Consider the following 21,628-nt stretch of genomic DNA (forward strand, 5'->3'; position numbering starts at 1 on the left):
TCACAAAAGGCCAAATACTGTAATTCCACTTATATGAAGTTACCTATAGTAGTGAAATTTATAAGAGACAGAAAGTAAAATGCTTGTTTGCAGGGACTGTGGGGAGGGAGAAATGGGAACTTACTGTTTAATGGGTATAGAGTTTTAGTGTTGCAAGATGAAGAGTTCTGTGGATGGATGGCAGTGATGGTAGTACAATAATGTGAATGTACTTAATGCCACTGAACCATATACTTAAAAATGGCTAAGATGGCCAGGCACGGTGGCTCCTGTCTGCAATGCCAGCACTTTGGGAGGCTGAGGCAGGAGGATTGCTTGAGCCCCAGAGGCACAGGTTGCAGTGAGCCATGATCCCGCTACTGCACTCCACCCTGGGTGACAGAGCAAGACCCTGTCTACAAAGCAAACGAAAAATAATAATAATAAATAACTGAAAATAATGAACAGTAAGAACAGCCTTTATTTTTATTTAAAGTCTCTTAGACCCTGTCTTCCTCCTTCACCCCCTCCCTCCATCCATTCTGTAGACATCATAAAAGCTAAAAACTGCAGATTCTGAGTCCCAAAGAAGCAACATTCTCATTTGAACCAGACTGCCTTTCACTTAAATAATTTATTTGCTTACATGGGGCTCACTGAACTTTGATTTGAAGTAGCAATTTTTACTTTATTTTCCAATGACAAAGAATTACAAAGAATTCAAGGTGAAGAAATTTTTTTTTTTTTTTTTGTAAATGGAACTTCATCCAACTGCTTGGATCAGCTAGGCTATTTGCAATTAAAAATTAAAGTAGGCTAAATATCACTCTCTCTCCAGGTCAATAAAGTTCTTCGGAATCATAACATCAAGCCGCACTGGATGTTTGCCTTGGACAGTATCATCCGGAAGGCGGTGCAGACAGCCATTACCATCCTGGTTCCAGGTCAGAGATATTTAATTACTCTGCACATATTTAGTGCTTGGATATTTTAGATTAGTGTTCATCTGTTATTTCTCATATCACTTTAGTACTTTAAAAACCATAATACCCTTTTTTAAAGAAATATTTTCAATGTCACCAAATAGTACCTATAGTCTGGATAATGGTACACAAAGCAAAATATTTACTAAGAGTGAGGAAGGCTTGCTTCCCTGTCTTTAAGGAATGTGTTTAGATGTGAAGAGAAAGAGAAAAATATACAGGTGACTCAGATAAATATGCATTTCAAAATACAGATATCTGGACCACAAAACACATTCCTACATCTTTTACCCAGTGGTTCCCAAATCTTCCAGTGTATTGAGCAATTTAAGGAGGCACTGCATAGCTCATTGCATTGAGCAATTTAATTGTCTTTAAAATTACAGTTTTCAAAGCCCCATCTGAGGCCAAGTAAGAATCTGCAAGGAATAAAGCCCAGGAATTTGATTTTTTTAAGACTAGTCTTTTAGAGCAGTTTAAGGTTCACAGCAAAATTGAGTGGAAGGTACGGAGATTTTGCACATACCCCTTAGCCTCACACATGCATAGCCTCCTCCATTATCAAGGTCCCCCACAGAGTGGTATATTGGTTACAATCAATGAATCTACGTTGACATGTTATTATCACCAAGAATCCATAGTTCACATTAGGGTTCAGTCTTGGTGTTGTACATTCTCTAGGAATTCTACATATATAATAACACATATCCACCATTACAGTATAATAAATAATATTTTCACAGCCCTAAAAATCTTCCGTGTCCCACCTATAAGAACCTGATTTTAATACAGCTCCCAGGTTATGTTGATGCACAGCCAAATTTGGAAATCACTGGTCTAGACACAGCCCCAGCTATGTTGGCAGTGAAATACAACAGGGGTAGTGTTGATGAAACAAGGCTTTTTGGCATAAGTGAGGAGTGTATTCATACTCTAAGGCAAATCTTCCAACATGTTTTGATAGTCTACCCCTTAATAAAAAAATTGTAGGCAAAGCTCTTCCACCCTGTGTGTGTGTTGGGGTGGTGGGTGGATGCATGGATGAGTATGTAGGTAGGTAGAAAGAGCAGTTGACCAATTGATAGATGGATAGATACAGATTTATATATATTTATATAAACAAATTAGAAACATGTTCTGTTGTACTAATTTGTACCTATATTATAAAGCATTCTAAAATATAAATTTAAAAGGATAAGATCGATATGAAATATTTTCATTTTAGTTTTCTTTTCTTTTTTTTTTCTTTTTTTTTTTATAGGTAGAGACAAAGTCTCACTCTGTTGCCCAGGCTAGTCTCAAATCCCTGGACCTAAGCTGTCCTCCCGCCTCAGCTTCTCAAAGTGCTGTGATTATCGGCGTGAGCTGCTGCACCTGGCCCTGAAATATTTTTAAATTAAAATTATTTATAAATGGTACTACAAACTTTTAAGTTCAGGCCAACCCTTCTGAGTTGTGGAATTCCCTTTCTTCTCATAGAACACTTGAGTGTTTGACATGAGAGGGAGAGCATCCGTGTCAATCTTTATGTTAAACATTGGTCACCATTAAGTTATTTCTTATGTAAGAAAGAAACAGATGTTTTGCTATCCCCGAACATGTTACTTCTACCTGGAACACACCTCCACCCCACGTCTCTCCTGTCCTGTGGCTTGCACCTTTGCATTCTTCAGGCCACCGAGAGTCTGGACCTATCACCAAATCTCAAGTAGGCTTCCTCTGTTATTCTCTCCCCTTGGAAATGGTTTTCACCAATTTGTGATGCCACAATCTGAAACTACTTTTGTTTCTAGTTTAATAGCTGTTACCCTCACCAGAGGATAACTGTTTCTGGTTTATTTTATTCTGAGCCTAGCATACTGTCCAGCACAGTGCATGGAAAACAGTGAATCCCTGATTCACATTTGGTTGAAACAATAAGTAAATGAGTTTCACCTGATTATAACAAATTAGGGGCCGGGTGCAGTGGCTCATGCCTGTAATCCCAGCACTTTGGGAGGCCGAGACGGGCGGATCACGAGGTCAGGAGATCGAGACCATCCTGGCGAACACGGTGAAATCTCGTCTCTACTAAAAATACAAAAAAATTAGCCGGGCGTGGTGGCAGGTGCCTGTAGTCCCACCTACTCAGGAAGCTGAGGCAGGAGAATGGCATGAACCCAGGAGGCAGAGACGCTGTCTCAAAAAAAAAAAAAAAAAAAATTTGGATGGAAATTTTGTATAGTGTAGAAACTTAGAAAAAAATTCTAGAGAGGCTTTGAAGCACATGATTAGTAGTTGGATGTGAACCTAAGAAATTCATGCTTTAAGGAAGTCAAACAATACTTTTCTTCAGATGCTTTATCATTAGGATAAGGCTGGTTGTATGGAATGTGCTATAGAGGGGTTAGATATTCAAAAGATCTACGGGATAAAGGGGGAATAGTGTGTATCACTGAAAGGGAGAGGTATGGGCCATGAGTTAAATACAGTAACACCCTAAATTAAGGACACCTAAATGAAGAAAGGAAAAAGAGAGTATATTTTGAAACAACTTAAATAGCATATAAATGATCTGTTTACTTAATTTAAAGAAAAACAAAAAACTTCCTTTTAGTAATGATTACCTAATGTAATGTGGTATCCAGAATAGAAAATGAACATTAGTGAAAAACTGAGAATCTGAGTGAAGTCTGCAGTTTAGCTAATAGTATTGTACCAACGTTAATTTAATCATTCTGAAAAACATGCCATAGTTATGTAAGATATATTAGGAAGAGCTGTGTGGATGGAATTCTTTGTACTATCTGTGCAATGTTTCCATGAATCTAAAATTCTTCCAGAATCGAAAGTTTAAAAAGCAAAAGTAACTGTAGGTGAAACTGTTAGGTTTAGGGAGAACAGCAGGGAGGTTGCAGAGGGAGCTGTCCTTGCACGAGTATCCCAGGAATGGACACTGCTGTGATCAACCATGTGTGGAACAAGGCACATTGTTTATTAAAAGTGTTTGCTAAAGAAAAAATGCCTGTCATCACTGGCCATCAGAGAAATGCAAATCAAAACCACAATGAGATACCATCTCACACCAGTTAGAATGGCAATCATTAAAAAGTCAGAAAACAAGATGGCCGAATAGGAACAGCTCCAGTCTCCAACTCCCAGCGCGAGCGACACAGAAGACCGGTGATTTCTGCATTTTCAACTAAGGTACTGTGGTCATCTCACTGGGGAATGCCGTACAATTGGTGCTGGTCAGCTGCTGCAGCCCGACCAGCAAGAGCTGAAGCAGGGCGAGGCATTGCCTCACCTGGGAAGCGCAAGGGGGAAGGGAATCCCTTTTCCTAGCCAGGCGAACTGAGACACACAACACCTGGAAAATCGGGTAATTCCCACCCCAATACTGCGCTTTAAGCAAACGGGCACACCAGGAGATTATACCCACACCTGGCCGGGAGGGTCCCACAGCCACGGAGCCTCCCTCATTGCTAGCACAGCAGTCTGCGATCTAACCAAAACGGCAGCAGCGAGGCTGGGAGAGGGGCGCCTGCCATTGCTGAGGCTTAAGTAGGTAAACAAGGCCGCTGGGAAGCTCAAACTGGGTGGAGCTCACAGCAGCTCAAGGAAACCTGCCTGTCTCTGTAGTCTCCACCTCTGGGGACAGGGCACAGCTAAACAACAAAAGGGGAAGCAGCAGAGGCCTGTGCAGACGCGAACGACTCTGTCTGACAGCTTTGAAGAGAGCAGTGGATCTCCTAACACGGAGGTTGAGATCTGAGAACGGACAGACTGCCTGCTCAAGTGGGTCCCTGACCCCTGAGTAGCCTAACTGGGAGACATCCCCCACTAGGGGCAGTCTGACACCCCACACCTCACAGGGTGGAGTACACCCCTGAGAGGAAGCTTCCAAAGTAAGAATCAGACAGGTACACTCGCTGTTCAGCAATATTCTATCTTCTGCAACCTCTGCTGCTGATACCCAGGCAAACAGGGTCTGGAGTGGACCTCAAGCAATCTCCAACAGACCTACAGCTGAGGGTCCTGACTATTAGAAGGAAAACTATCAAACAGGAAGAACACCTATACCAAAACCCCATCAGTACGTCACCATCATCAAAGACCAGAGGCAGATAAAACCACGAAGATGGGGAAGAAGCAGGGCAGAAAAGCTGGAAATTCAAGAAATAAGAGCGCATCTCCCCCTGCAAAGGAGCGCAGCTCATCACCAGCAACGGATCAAAGCTGGTCAGAGAATGACTTTGACGAAATGAGAGAAGAAGGCTTCAGTCCATCAAACATCTCAGAGCTAAAGGAGGAATTACGTACCCAGTGCAAAGAAACTAAAAATCTTGAAAAAAGAGTGGAAGAATTGATAGCCAGAATAATTAATGCAGAGAAGGTCATAAACGAAATGACAGAGATGAAAACCATGACACGAGAAATACGTGACAAATGCACAAGCTTCAGTAACCGACTCGATCAACTGGAAGAAAGAGTATCAGCTATTGAGGATCAAATGAATGAAATGAAGCGAGAAGAGAAACCAAAAGAAAAAAGAAGAAAAAGAAATGAACAAAGCCTGCAAGAAGTGTGGGATTATGTAAAAAGACCAAATCTACGTCTGATTGGGGTGCCTGAAAGTGAGGGGGAAAATGGAACCAAGTTGGAAAACACTCTTCAGGATATCATCCAGGAGAACTTCCCCAACCTAGTAGGGCAGGCCAACATTCAAATTCAGGAAATACAGAGAACACCACAAAGATACTCCTGGAGAAGAGCAACTCCAAGACACATAATTGCCAGATTCACCAAAGTTGAAATGAAGGAAAAAATCTTAAGGGCAGCCAGAGAGAAAGGTCGGGTTACCCACAAAGGGAAGCCCATCAGACTAACAGCAGACCTCTCGGCAGAAACTCTACAAGCCAGAAGAGAGTGGGGGCCAATATTCAATGTTCTTAAAGAAAAGAATTTTAAACCCAGAATTTCATATCCAGCCAAACTAAGTTTCATAAGTGAAGGAGAAATAAAATCCCTTACAGATAAGCAAATGCTTAGAGATTTTGTCACCACCAGGCCTGCCTTACAAGAGACCCTGAAGGAAGCCCTAAACATGGAAAGGAACAACCGGTACCAGCCATTGCAAAAACATGCCAAAATGTAAAGACCATCGAGGCTAGGAAGAAACTGCATCAACTAACGAGCAAAATAACCAGTTAATATCATAATGGCAGGATCAAGTTCACACATAACAACATTAACCTTAAATGTTAATGGACTAAATGCTCCAATTAAAAGACACAGACTGGCAAACTGGATAAAGAGTCAAGACCCATCAGTCTGCTGTATTCAGGAGACCCATCTCACATGCAGAGACATACATAGGCTCAAAATAAAGGGATGGAGGAAGATCTACCAAGCAAATGGAGAACAAAAAAAAGCAGGGGTGGCAATCCCAGTCTCTGATAAAACAGACTTTAAACCATCAAAGATCAAAAGAGACAAAGAAGGCCATTACATAATGGTAAAGGGATCAATTCAACAGGAAGAGCCAACTATCCTAAATATATATGCACCCAATGCAGGAGCACCCAAATTCATAAAGCAAGTCCTTAGAGACTTACAAAGAGACTTAGACTCCCATACAATAATAATGGGAGACTTCAACACTCCACTGTCAACATTAGACAGATCAACGAGACAGAAAGTTAACAAGGATATCCAGGAATTGAACTCATCTCTGCACCAAGCGGACCTAATAGACATCTATAGAACTCTCCACCCCAAATCAACAGAATATACATTCTTCTCAGCACCACATCGCACTTATTCCAAAATTGACCACATAATTGGAAGTAAAGCACTCCTTAGCAAATGTAAAAGAACAGAAATTATAACAAACTGTCTCTCAGACCACAGTGCAATCAAACTAGAACTCAGGACTAAGAAACTCAATCAAAACTGCTCAACTACATGGAAACTGAACAACCTGCTCCTGAATGACTACTGGGTACATAACGAAATGAAGGCAGAAATAAAGATGTTCTTTGAAACCAATGAGAACAAAGATACAACATACCAGAATCTCTGGGACACATTTAAAGCAGTGTGTACAGGGAAATTTATAGCACTAAATGCCCACAAGAGAAAGCTGGAAAGATCTAAAATTGACACTCTAACATCACAATTAAAAGAACTGGAGAAGCAAGAGCAAACACATTCAAAAGCTAGCAGAAGGCAAGAAATAACTAAGATCAGAGCAGAACTGAAGGAGATAGAGACACAAAAAACCTTCCAAAAAATCAATGAATCCAGGAGTTGGTTTTTTGAAAAGATCAACAAAATTGACAGACCGCTAGCAAGACTAATAAAGAAGAAAAGAGAGAAGAATCAAATAGACGCAATAAAAAATGATAAAGGGGATATCACCACGGACCCCACAGAAATACAAACTACCATCAGAGAATACTATAAACGCCTCTACGCAAATCAACTAGAAAATCTAGAAGAAATGGATAATTTCCTGGACACTTACACTCTTCCAAGACTAAACCAGGAAGAAGTTGAATCCCTAAATAGACCAATAGCAGGCTCTGAAATTGAGGCAATAATTAATAGCCTACCAACCAAAAAAAGTCCAGGACCAGATGGATTCACAGCTGAATTCTACCAGAGGTACAAGGAGGAGCTGGTACCATTCCTTCTGAAACTATTCCAATCAATTGAAAAAGAGGGAATCCTCCCTAACTCATTTTATGAGGCCAACATCATCCTGATACCAAAGCCTGGCAGAGACACAACAAAAAAAGAAAATTTTAGACCAATATCCCTGATGAACATCGATGCAAAAATCCTCAATAAAATACTGGCAAATCAGATTCAGCAGCACATCAAAAAGCTTATCCACCATGATCAAGTGGGCTTCATCCCTGGGATGCAAGGCTGGTTCAACATTCGCAAATCAATAAACGTAATCCAGCATATAAACAGAACCAAAGACAGGAACCACATGATTATCTCAATAGATGCAGAAAAGGCTTTTGACAAAATTCAACAGCCCTTCATGCTAAAAACGCTCAATAAATTCGGTATTGATGGAACGTATCTCAAAATAATAAGAGCTATTTATGACAAACCCACAGCCAATATCATACTGAATGGGCAAAAACTGGAAAAATTCCCTTTGAAAACTGGCACAAGACAGGGATGCCCTCTCTCACCATTCCTATTCAACATAGTGTTGGAAGTTCTGGCTAGGGCAATCAGGCAAGAGAAAGAAATCAAGGGTATCCAGTTAGGAAAAGAAGAAGTCAAATTGTCCCTGTTTGCAGATGACATGATTGTATATTTAGAAAACCCCATTGTCTCAGCCCAAAATGTCCTTAAGCTGATAAGCAACTTCAGCAAAGTCTCAGGACACAAAATTAATGTGCAAAAATCACAAGCATTCTTATACACCAGTAACAGACAAACAGAGAGCCAAATCAGGAATGAACTTCCATTCACAATTGCTTCAAAGAGAATGAAATACCTAGGAATCCAACTTACAAGGGATGTAAAGGACCTCTTCAAGGAGAACTACAAACCACTGCTCAGTGAAATCAAAGAGGACACTAACAAATGGAAGAACATACCATGCTCATGGATAGGAAGAATCAATATCGTGAAAATGGCCATACTGCCCAAGGTTATTTATAGATTCAATGCCATCCCCATCAAGCTACCAATGAGTTTCTTCACAGAATTGGAAAAAACTGCTTTAAAGTTCATATGGAACCAAAAAAGAGCCCGCATTGCCAAGACAATCCTATGTCATAAGAACAAAGCTGGAGGCATCACACTACCTGACTTCAAACTATACTACAAGGCTACAGTAACCAAAACAACATGGTACTGGTACCAAAACAGAGATATAGAGCAATGGAACAGAACAGAGTCCTCAGAAATAATACCACACATCTACAGCCATCTGATCTTTGACAAACTTGAGAGAAACAAGAAATGGGGAAAGGATTCCCTATTTAATAAATGGTGCTGGGAAAATTGGCTAGCCATAAGTAGAAAGCTGAAACTGGATCCTTTCCTTACTCCTTATACGAAAATTAATTCAAGATGGATTAGAGACTTAAATGTTAGACCTAATACCATAAAAACCCTAGAAGAAAACCTAGGTAGTACCATTCAGGACATAGGCATGGGCAAGGACTTCATGTCTAAAACACCAAAAGCAACGGCAGCAAAAGCCAAAATTGACAAATGGGATCTCATTAAACTAAAGAGCTTCTGCACAGCAAAAGAAACTACCATCAGAGTGAACAGGCAACCTACAGAATGGGAGAAAATTTTTGCAACCTACTCATCTGACAAAGGGCTAATATCCAGAATCTACAAAGAACTCAAACAAATTTACAAGAAAAAAACAACCCCATCAAAAAGTGGGCAAAGGATATGAACAGACATTTCTCAAAAGAAGACATTCATACAGCCAACAGACACATGAAAAAATGCTCATCATCACTGGCCATCAGAGAAATGCAAATCAAAACCACAATGAGATACCATCTCACACCAGTTAGAATGGCGATCATTAAAAAGTCAGGAAACAACAGGTGCTGGAGAGAATGTGGAGAAATAGGAACACTTTTACACTGTTGGTGGGATTGTAAACTAGTTCAACCATTATGGAAAACAGTATGGCGATTCCTCAAGGATCTAGAACTAGATGTACCATATGACCCAGCCATCCCACTACTGGGTATATACCCAAAGGATTATAAATCATGCTGCTCTAAAGACACATGCACATGTATGTTTATTATGGCACTATTCACAATAGCAAAGACTTGGAATCAACCAAAATGTCCATCAGTGACAGACTGGATTAAAAAAATGTGGCACATATACACCATGGAATACTATGCAGCCATAAAAAAGGATGAGTTCATGTCCTTTGTAGGGACATGGATGCAGCTGGAAACCATCATTCTCAGCAAACTATCGCAAGAATAGAAAACCAAACACCGCATGTTCTCACTCATAGGTGGGAATTGAACAATGAGATCACCTGGTCTCTCGAAGGGGAACATCACACACCGGTGCCCATTATGGGTAGTGGGGACGGGGGAGGGATTGCACTGGGAGTTATACCTGATGTAAATGACTAGTTGATGGGTGCAGCACACCAACATGGCACAAGTATACATATATAACAAACCTGCACGTTATGCACATGTACCCTAGAACTGAAAGTATAATAAAAAAAAAAAGAAAGGACTTTGTCCTTCCACCATGAAATTGGTTTCTTTGAGGCCACTAGGAGTTTCTGATTCCAATTGAAGTTACTGTTTAAAAACACTTATTTTTGAAAAGTGGAAATTTTAGAGGAGAATTACATGGAGACAGTACTTTTTGTATTTCCCCCAGGATAAGAGAAATCCATACACACTGTATACCAATATATAAATGATGAAATATGTGGACAAGATGAAGTGATGTCAGTCATTCAACAATTCCATGAAATTTCTCGATGTCCTGAAAGATTTTGTTATGCAATTAAGATATAAAGAAACTACATGGAAAACAGACGGTCTTCAAATGCCCCTGATAAAAATTCCTTTTAGATATACTACAGTTAACCTGCCATTTCAGAAGACACGTGAAAGAAGACCACAAAGTTTAAAAAGTATAGCATCGCTAGTACAATCATGCATTGTTTAACGACAGGGCTATATTCAGAGACATGCGTCCTTAGGCAATTTTGTCATTGTGCGAACATCCTAGAGTGGACTTACACAAACTTAGATGGCAGAGCCTACTAGATGCCCAGGCCGTATGGTATGGCCTGTTGCTCCTGGGCTACAAATTTGTATGATGTGTTACTATACTGAATATTGTAGGCATATTAACACAGTGGTAAGTGTTTGTGTCTCTAAACATACAAAAGGTATAGTAAAATACAGTATTATAGTCTTATGGGACCCCTGTAGTATATGCGATGCATCCTTGACTGAATTGTTATTATACAGCACATGATTGTACATTCATTTCCTAGATCTGCCAGCTGAGAAGACCCAGATCTTGGTTTCTAAATGCCATTCTTCAATAAAAGGAATTGGGTCTCCTTGGAGCAGTGGTTGATTCTGGGCTGGGGGCAGGGGAAATAAAAGATAAGATTGTAGCTGGGCATGGTGTCTCACCCCTGTACTCCTAAGGCTTTGTGAGGCCAAGGCAAGAGGATCACTTGAGGCCAGGAGTTTGAGACCAGCCTGGCTAAAATATCAAGACCCTGTCTCTAAAAAAATAAAAATAAATTAGCCAGACATAGTGGTGCATGCCTATAGCTACTTGGGAGGCTGAGGTGGGAGGATCGCTTGAGCCCAGGAGATAGAGGCTACAGTGAGCTATGATTGCACCACTGTACTCCAGCCTGGGTGACAGAGCGAGACCCCATGTCATAAATAAATAAATAAATACCTGCCAGAAATAAGAAAGTGTCAAAAAGGATGGAGATTTATTGAAAGGACACTACAGCCAACCTGAAAATGTTCCAAATAGTCTAAGCCAGAACAATCCGAACAATAAAATAATGATCATATTGGATTACAGATTATAGAATAAAATAAGCATCCATGAGTCCATATTAATATAAATAATTGAATAAATAAATATATAGATGAGAAAGGTTAGCTTTTTGTTATAGTAGAATTGTGATTGATAAATGAAAATGAATGAGGAAACAGAAAATCACCAGTAGGCAAACACCACAGTAATAATTATTGCAGGCAAGGACCATCAATGACTGTTAAAGTAGGCAAAAGAATGAGGAGAAACAGGATATGTGAATGGTTTTCAAAGTGTCTTCCCACAAGATATTTACTAACTACCAAGAGAAAACAGTAATTTTACAGTGAAGGAATGTGGTAGACACCCCCTCAACCAAATGATCAAGGTAAGCATCACTACTAAGAAGACATGTCAGCGTCATGTATCTCCTGATAGGATGCCCTGAGAAGGACACAGCATCACACTGTGGTGTTCTTGCCAAAAATACACAGCCCCAACCTCATCACAATAAGACATCAGTGAACCTCAAATAAAAGACATTGTACAAAAACCTGACCAATACTCCTCAAAAGGGTGACAGTCATGAGAAATAAAGAAATACTAGTTACATATTGGAAGAAACTAAGATGATGTGACAACTAATTACAATGAGGGATCCTTGATCAGAAAAAGGACATTGGTAGGCAAACTGGTGAGATTCAAATAATGTCCATAGATTAGTTAATACTATTGTATCAAAGCCAGGCGTGGTGACTCACATCTACAATCCCAGCACTTTGGGAGGCGGAGGTGGGAGGATTGCTTGAGCCTAGAGTTTGAGATCACCCCAGGCAGTGTGGCAAAACCCCATCTCTACATAAAAAATACAACAATAAGTCAGGCATGGCGCTGTGTGCCTGTGGTCCCAGTTACTAGGGAGGCTGAGGCGAGAGGATAAGCTGAGCCCAGGAGGTGAAGGCCACAGTGAGCTGAGATTGCGCCACTGTACTCTGGCCTGGGGGACAGAGTGAGACCCTGTCTCAAAAAAAAAAAAAAAAAAAAGTATTGTATCAATGTTAATTTCCTGGTTTTGATAATAGTGCTAGAGGTATATAAACTGTTAAGGTGAGGGCAAGTGGCTGAAGGCTATACAAGAACTCTCTGCACTATTTTTACAACTTCTCTGTTATCCTAAAATTATTTCAAAATAAAAAGTAAAAAAAAAAAAAAAGTATTTAATCTTTTTTCCAAAAGGAGCACACAGAACAGAGAGTACAGTACAAGTCCCTTAAGAATTTGTTTTTTCTCAGACTATTTTCTCACTTGTCATCAAGAATCAACTTTTAAATTATTGGCAGCATTAGTCCTCTAGTACAGTCTGCTTGTGGGTTACTAGATGCAGTAATGCTGAGCACAGAGACTATGATAGCAGTGCTAAGGTAAGAATATTGATAATGTAAGCATACTTCCTATATTAACAATAATTGTTAAAAGCTGCTTCAAGCACTTGATATTACCACCAGTTGTTAAACTGAATCAAGCACGTGCTCCAAGTTCACATTAATGTGAATTGAACAGCATTGTGTACGTACGAGGAGCTTCATGCAAGTGTGATACACTGCACTCACAAGTATTATGATCTTACTAAGCATTAGAAATACCTTGTGTTAAAGCAGCTTGGTCTAGGCCAAGTGTGGTGGCTCATGCCTATAATCCTAGCACTTTGGGAGGCCAAGGTGGGCAGATCACATGAGGCCAGGAGTTTAAGACCAGCAACATGGTAAAACCCTGTCTCTACCAAAAATGCAAATATTAGCCAGGTGTGGTGGTGCATGCCTATAATCCCAGCTACTCAGGAGGCGGAGGCAGGAGAATCGCTTGAACCTGGGAGGCAGAAGTTGCAGTGAGCTGAGATTGTGCCACTGCACTCCAGCCTGGGTGACAAAGTGAGACTCCATCTCGGAAAAAACAAAAAACAAAAAAAGAAAAGAAAAAGAAATTTGGTCTAGTTATTTTCCTCTGGGGAAGTAACCATTTGGGTGGGAATAGTTTTGTTGTTGATCCCATCATGCTGGTTTGGAAATAATGCACTGGCTCCACTTTCCCACTCATAGGCTTTAAGGCCCCCTTGAGTCCCAGTGTTTCTCCTGACACATGGCTTTCTCCTGACAGTCTCCTCTGCTTTACATTGTTCCCAGAGGGTCCTGGGCCACCGTTCGAGCTTCCTTCTCTCAAATACCTCTCCCTCTTTCTCTATCAAGCCAAGGCTCCCCTCCTCCAGAACTCTACATAGGCCCTTCAGCCTCTATGAATCCCTCAGTGAGTAAGGGAACTACCACTGGATTTAGTCATTGCAAATGTACTTTATTTACCCCTTAGCACCCTTACTACATGTATGTGTTAGGGTTCTTCAAAGAAACAGAACCAATAGGATACATAGAGATATATAAGAGAAGATTTATTATGGGTATTGGCTCATGTGATTATGGAGGCTGAGAAGTTCCACCATTTAACATCAGTAAACTGGAGAACCAAAAAAGCTGGTGGTATAATCAGTCTGACTCCAAAGGCCTGAGAACCAGGGGAGCTGACTGTAATTGAAGGCCTGAGAACCAAGAGCTCCGATATCCAAGAGCAGGAGAAGGTGGATGTCCCAGCTCAAGAAGAGAGAAAGAGAATTCACCTTTTCTGCATCTTTTTGTTCTATTCAGGTCCTCAGTGGATTGGATGATGCCTTCCCACAATGGAGAGGGCCATCTTCTTTACTAATTGCATTGATTCAAACGCTAATCTCTTCTGGAAACACCCTCACCCCTCACAGACACATCCAAAATAATGTTTACCAGCTATCTGGCCATCCTTAGCCCAGTCAAGTTGACATATAAAATTAACCATCTCAATATACATGTGAATTATATATATAACTAGGTCTCTACCTGAGATAATCTGAGATATTTGTAGCTGTATTCATTTGCACTTATAATTTCATGTTATATTTGCATGTGCTCTCAGCACTCTTCTGTATATTTGCCCTAATTCTCCTTTAGATTGTCATCTCTTTGAGAAAAAGGACCAGATGTTCTATGTCATTTGTGTATTTTACAATGTCTAATCCGATGACATGCACTCAGGGAGCCACCATGAAAGACCAAAATAACAAAGCACTGCATGAACTTACAATTTTCTACTTTCTTTAAATTATTTCAGAGAATTTTTAATGTCATATATACATATGTAAAATGATAATTTTAAGTTTACAGAATTAAGAGGATATTTAAATATAATAGGATTAGAAACTTTCCTTCCCTAAAAGTGAGATTATAGTCAACAGGACTACAAACCTTTTTACATTATTTAAAAATTTCAGTTTAGGGCCGGGCACAGTGGCTCACGCCTGTAATCCCAGCACTTTGGGAGGCCAAGGCAGGGGATCCCCTGAGGTTAGGAGTTTGAGACCACCCTGACCAACATGGAGAAACCCCATCTCTACAAAAATACAAAATTAGCCAGGCATGGTGGTGCATGCCTGTAATCCCAGCTACTCAGAAGCCTGAGGCAGGAGAATCGCTTGAACCCAGGAGGTGGAGGTTGCAGTGAGCCAAGATCATGTCATTGCACTCCAACCTGGGCACAAGAACAAAACCCCGTCTAAAAAAACAAAAACAAAAATTCAGTTTAGAAATCATAACAGAAATGTAAGAATAATTATAGAAAGTTTTAAAAGGTCTAATCTTGTCCTCTAATTTAATCTAGAATAATACTTTCTTAAATTATTTTTAAATTACTTTATTGCTTTCTAAATACACATAACCCTAGTAGGAATACCCTTCCATTCTGCCAACAGTTTTTGAAGACGTAATATGTTTAGCCCCTGCAATCAGTGCTGGGTTTACAAAACTAAAACACATGATTTTGACTTACTCCTACTACACTATCAATACATTAAGAAATGGGATTTTGGAATAAGAGATGAGATAGAGTAGAGGTGATGTTTGGTTAGCCTTAAGAGTTAAAGCGTGAGGACATGGAAAAATTGGAATCCTTGCACACTGTTGTTGGGAATGTAAAATGATACAGCTACTATGGAAAACAGTATGATGGCTCCTCAGAAATTAAAAATAGAAGCAAGCACCCTTGTGAACCAGCAATTTCTCTTCTGGGTATATATTCAAAAAAACTAAAAGAAGGATTTCAAAGAGACATTTGCACATTCATATTCATAACAGTACTATTTACAATTGCCAAGAGGTGGAAGCAACCCAAGTGTCTGGCAACAGATGAATGGATAAACAAAATGTGGTGTATACATATAATGGAATATTATTCAGCCTTAGAAAGGAAGGAAATTCTGACCCATGCTACAACATGGATAAACCTTGAGGGCATTATGCTAAGTAAAATAAGCCAGTCACAAAAAAATAGTATATGATTCCATAATTTTACGGCTTTTTCACTCCTGTAGTTCAGCAAGTGGGAGGGAGTGGCACCCAGTGGCTTCTTCTCTCCCATTGTTCGGCAAGTGGGAGGGAGTGTTACAGCTGTATTACTCCTGCCGCCCACAGCTTGGCGAGCAGGAGTGCTACATCCCTTCCAATCTCACAGTTCAGTGAGTTCTGGGTTCTTGTCCCATGACCAAGAGGAATAAGGTACACAGACATTGGAGAGTGAGTAAAGCAGAGTAGAATTTAATTGAGTGACAGAAAGAAAGTTCTCAGCCTTGAGAGGGGACCTGAAATTGGGTAGCCATCTGTGAGGCTGAGTCTGGGGGTTTTATGGGCTTAGAATGGGGGCAGGGTGCATGCTGATTGGTTCATGGGTGGTCTTGGAAAAAGCACAACTTGACTGGTTAAAAGGCATCATTCAGAAGGAAGCAATTTTGAGAGAGTGGGTAAGATGGGGATAGAAGTTCTCACTCTGGTTGTGGACTGTCTCCGGAATTGGCAGCTTGCTTCTCAGGCTTTAAACTGTCCTTGGCTTTAAGGTCAGGTTTCACTGGAGACCGATCCCTGTCTGCCTAGGAATTTGTCTGTCTCCTGTCACTATAAATGTGAGGTATCTAGAGTAGTCAAATTCATAGAAACAGAAAATAGAATGGTAGTTTCCAGAAACTGAGGAGAAGGAGTAATGGGGAGTTGTTGATGGGTAGAGTTTGAGTTTTGCAAAATGAAAATGTTCTGGAGATTGGTAGCATAGCACTGTTAGTATACTTAACACTGCTGGACTGTGTACTCAGAAATGATTAAGATGGCGAAATTTCTGTCATGCACTTTTAAAAACCACTATACAGAATTTTAAAGGAGGGATAAAGCAAGCCAGGTCTGTGTAAACCGGGCTTTGAAGAAGGACACCCTAGTTTTTGTTACAATCAAAAGATGATGAGTTCTCTTTAGATTGTTGACTTTAAGGTGCCTACTCAACAGTAATGTCCAGGATGTTCTAGATGTAATAGGACTGGGGCTAGAGGTGTAGAGTTTGTCATCCACATGTCAGAAGTACTTAACCTTCATGGATTTGAATGAGCTCATCTATGGAGCAAAAGTAGAAACATAAAAAAGTGAAGGATAGAACCCCAGGTTCCAGCTTAAAAAGGGGGCAGGTAGTAGATAAAAAGGCTCTGAAGAAGAGAAATAGCAGCCAGAGATTTAGAGGAAAATACTGTTCACAGATCAAGTAGGGTAAAGATAAAAGTTACCTAGAGGATTTGGCTGGTGGGACTTTGATGACCTTGCCAAAGTGCCCATATAAGAATGGTGGGATGGGGTCCTCCATTGCTCCCACTGGACTCCCCTCCTCTACACAGGGGCTCTTAACCTGTGGTTCATGAACTTGGGAGAAGCTTCAGGAGTCTGTGCAAATATAGCAAAATCTAGGTAAAACCAGGAAATCTAAGCAAGATGTTGCATGAATGTGTTTTTCTTCTGGGGAGAGTTTTTATGACTTTCATCAGATTTTTAGTAGGTTCCATGATCTGATAAATGTTCTATGTGCCAGAGTATATGGAGTCAAAATTCAATATTTCTGCTACCTTGATTTCACTTAAATTATGACTGTAATTCCTTTTTGTGGACCAAGTTTAAGGATTTAATCACAATTTATAATATTTTTTCTTATGGGAAGATATTGTTAATAAAAAATAGCCAAACTCTGTATACTATTTAGAAGTTTATTCTGAGCCAAATATGAGTGACTATGGCCTGTGACAGAGCTTCTGGAGGTCCTGAAAACATGTGCCCAGGGCATTTGGGTTATAGCTTGGTTGTATACATTGTAGGGAGACAGAAGTTACAGGCAAAGAAATAAATCAATATATATAAGGTAGATATTCAGCCCAGCAAGGCAGGACATCTGGCAGGGATTGGGAGGTGGGGAGGTGGTTGGGGTCCCAGGTCATAGGTAGATTCGAAGATTGGCAGTTGGTTGAAAGAGTTAAGCTTTGCCTGAAGAGTTGAAGTCAGCATAAAGAAATGCTTGAATTAAGATAAGGGCTATTGTGGAAGCCAAGGTTCTTATTATGTAGATGAAGCCCCTAAGTAGCAAACTACAGAGAGAATAGATGGTAAAATCTCTTATTGGACCTTAAGAAGTGTCAGACTCTTAGTTGAATCTCTCCTGGATCAGGAAAAGACCTGGAAAGGGAAGGGATTGTCTACAGAATACAGATTTCCCCCACAAGTGATGACTTTGCAGGACCATTCCAAAATATGTCAAATAAATATATTTTGGGGCAAAATACTGTGACTTCCTTTATGGCCTGTTGTTTGTCATGGGATGCTATACTAGAGTCAGGTTGGAATTTGGTATCTTATTGCTACAAAGAGTCTGTTTTGTCAGCCTTATGATCTTTATTTTAATGGTATTGCTGGTCAGTCGTGCCTAAACTCCAAAGGGAGGAGGTATAACAAGGAATATCTGACCTTTCTTCCCATCATGGCCTGAGCTAGTTTTTTCAGGTTTTCTTGGGGATCCCCTTGACCTGGGGGTAGATGGTTCTTCAGTCAGTTGGGGGGCTTAGAATTTTATTTTTAGTTTACAGTATCATCCAAGTTTTTTGTTTGTTTGTTTGTTTGTTTGGAGACAGAGTCTCGTTCTGTTGCCCAGGCTGGAGTGCAGTGCCACGATCTCGGCTCATCACAGCCTCTGCCTCCTGGGTTCAAGTGATTCTCCTACCTCAGCCTCCCAAGTAGCACGCCACCATGTCCGGCTAATTTTTGTATTTTTAGTAGAGGCGGGATTTCACTATGTTGGCCAGGCTGGTCTCAAACTCCTGACCTCATGATCTGCCCGCCTTGGCCTCCCAAAGTGCTGGGATTACAGGCATGAGCCACTGTGCCCAGCCACAATGTCATCCAAGTTCTAAACTGACAGGCAGATGATCTCATGTTATACAGTGTGTTTAAATTGGAAACTTGTAGCTTCTGTAGTTTAAATTTCAATGGTTAGTCAACAGGTTAGAGGAGAACACGCACTAGAAATCAGCCTAATAGTCAAAGAGAGATAGTCTTACTAACATATCAGCCTGTGTGTGGCATTTTCAGCACCTGCTCTGCATCCCCTTACATTTTGGATGTTATAGGCAGAAAGTATTCTGCATACTCACATGTGTTTACATAATCTCTGTATATCTCAGTTTCCTTATCTGTAAGCAAGTTAATAGTTGCCAGATATTGTGTAATCTGAAAATGAACTTTACTTGTATAAACACTTTTAAATATTCTTAAAGGGTTTTTATATCTTTGCCTTTCTTTCAGATTTCTAGCATTTTCCCCACATATGTGCAATGTGAATATGTATTGATCATTCTTGAATTAGATCATTCTGTTTGAATTAGATCATATCTTGTGAATTTTGCAAGTTCAATAGAAGAACAAATCTGAGTGCTCAGAAATCCATCCTCACTTTTGGAAAAGCAGTTTGGAATATATCTTATTGATGGTGGGGCAGGAGGGTAGCACTCATATCTTAAGAAATTAAGGCAATGAGTCATATTTTATAAACACTACTATTGATATTATGCCAAACAGAACTAAGGCCACATTTCAGCCTTGCATCTGAGAGTGATACTGCTGATCAAGAAGACTTGGATGTAGAAGATGACCATGAGGAACAGCCTTCAAATCAAACTGTCCGAAGACCTCAGGCTGTCATTGAAGATGCCGTGGCTACCTCAGGCGTGAGCACGCTCAGTTCTACTGTGTCTCATGATTCCCAGAGTGCTCACCGGTCACTGAATGTACAGCTTGGAAGGATGAAAATAGAAACCAATAGGTAAGTCCTACACTAAAATGGGTTGGTTTCTTTTCTTTTACTTTTACTAAAGAGCATGTGTTTTTGGTCTACAGAATATGATTCCCTTATCCCATTCGTGGAAACTTGATTGAATGCCTTTCTTTATAAAACAAGAGAGGTTTAGTTTAGCCTCTTTTGTCAAATACCACTTTCTGCCTCTACCAATTTAAGCCTTTTTCAGCAGCATTTGATTACTTCTTCATCTCCAAGTGCCCTAAGATTTTTCCAGTAGCTTCGTTAATAGCCTCATGGACTGTCTAAGAAACAGGCTCAGAGCAGCATGTACCTTCCGGTAGATAGCTGAAAGAACAGAAAGCTCATGTTTTTGAAAGCCCAGTCAAGTTCTTACAGGAGAGGAAGATTACTGAGGTCGAGGGAACAAAACTAATTAATGGTGCTAAAGATTTGTATTTTAGAACCTAAAAAGGAAGATAGTTGACCACATTTATGATTCTATTTTGTTTTTGATATACTGTAACATATCTGGAGTGTAATTTGCCTTTGATAATTTGGTAGCATAGAACCCACAAAATCAGATTATTAAGTTAACAGCAAATGTTTCCTGTTCTTCACAGATGTTGTTGGTACAGTTCAAGGTCTGAATTTTTATGATTTGTAGCTTCCTGTGCTGCCTACAGTTGACATGTGGGAAACTAACTTTATTACTCTGGGTTTGCATTAAAAACTTTTTTTTAAGTGAATCAATAACAGTTGTTCAAATATTTAGAAACCTTAATTGAAAATTCTAGTTGTTCACTAGGGAGATTAAAAATATCTTATTTCCAGTCATAAAGTTTAGCTTTTTAAAGGCAGGCTTGTATACCAAAATGAGTACAAGTGGTAAAAGCTCATCCTATATTCAGAAACATGAGATTTGGTTGCATGGTTAAGTAAATCCGTATAGACACATCTTCTATGATGTGCATAGAGCAGTCTTATTTTAATAAAGGGAGTTGCCTGTTTGACTTTCATATCCCAATTTTGTCCTCTGAAACCCAGCTCTTGCTATCTCTACTATTTTGTGGGAAGGAACTTGGGTCTTTTCTCTTCTGAGACTTCATGGAAATCTTGGTTTCCCTCATTCCTCCTCTTCTCAAGCAAGAGTCCAAGGATAACACCCCATCATTATGGAAGTTGTCTCATAGTCTAGGTTACTCTCTGTTGCCCAGTCCTAAGTGGTGGTGTTTTTTGGACTCCTGCTATGATCTCTGGAGGAGGAAAGTTCACTCATTACTGATTTGGTTGACCCCTTCCCACCCACGACTTCTGGTTAGAATTACACAGACAGCAAAGCTACTTTGTTTACCAAAGAGCTGGTACATCTGCTTTTCTGGTCCTGAAACCTCCTGTCTACACACCCGGCAATGTCAATAGGACCTGCCTCTCCTAATGCAGCCTAGACACAACTCCTTTCCCTTCTCTCCTTGGCCTATTTGGTTAGCGTTGTGCTCACCACCCTGGCGCCACTGTCTGTCTACCACGCTTGGGCCATCTGCAGTCTCTGAGGGCTTCCGGCTGCTTTCTTCACAGCTTCCCCCTTTCTCTTCTGAGGGTCTCTTTGTTCTAGCTGAGGCCCTGCTGCTCACATCTGCCCATCTCTGTTGAAAAGACTAGCATTTACCCACATTTCTTTATTACATTAGTACGTAACTGCAGTTTTCACAACAACCCACACATTTTTGCTTTTTCCTGTACATATTTACATTTGAATCTGTGAAATCTACAGATAATCAGCCTCGTTTTTCCTTTTTCAGTAATATCTCCCACGGCTCTCCATCACCCACAGAAAAGTGACATGAGGGATGATGTTTGCTTCATCCTTGATTTGAAGAAAGGACAGCTGCTTTAGTACAAAAACCAAGTAA

General features: G+C 40.2%; 1 protein-coding gene across 3 annotated transcripts in view; it reads left to right on the plus strand.

Moving 5' to 3' along the window:
* The window catches only part of MAP3K5 (mitogen-activated protein kinase kinase kinase 5), a 252,403-nt gene that overhangs the window by 222,011 nt on the left and 8,764 nt on the right, over positions 1-21,628 (plus strand). For all 3 annotated transcript variants that reach the window (XM_030928710.1, XM_010379481.2, XM_030928711.1), the window contains 2 exons: positions 818-923; positions 19,499-19,742. In XM_030928710.1, coding sequence (XP_030784570.1) covers positions 818-923; positions 19,499-19,742 — 350 coding nt within the window. The remainder of the gene's footprint in view (positions 1-817; positions 924-19,498; positions 19,743-21,628) is intronic.

The sequence above is a fragment of the Rhinopithecus roxellana genome, chromosome 4 (genome assembly GCF_007565055.1).
Source record: "Rhinopithecus roxellana isolate Shanxi Qingling chromosome 4, ASM756505v1, whole genome shotgun sequence".
NCBI classification, from domain to species: Eukaryota; Metazoa; Chordata; class Mammalia; order Primates; family Cercopithecidae; genus Rhinopithecus; species Rhinopithecus roxellana.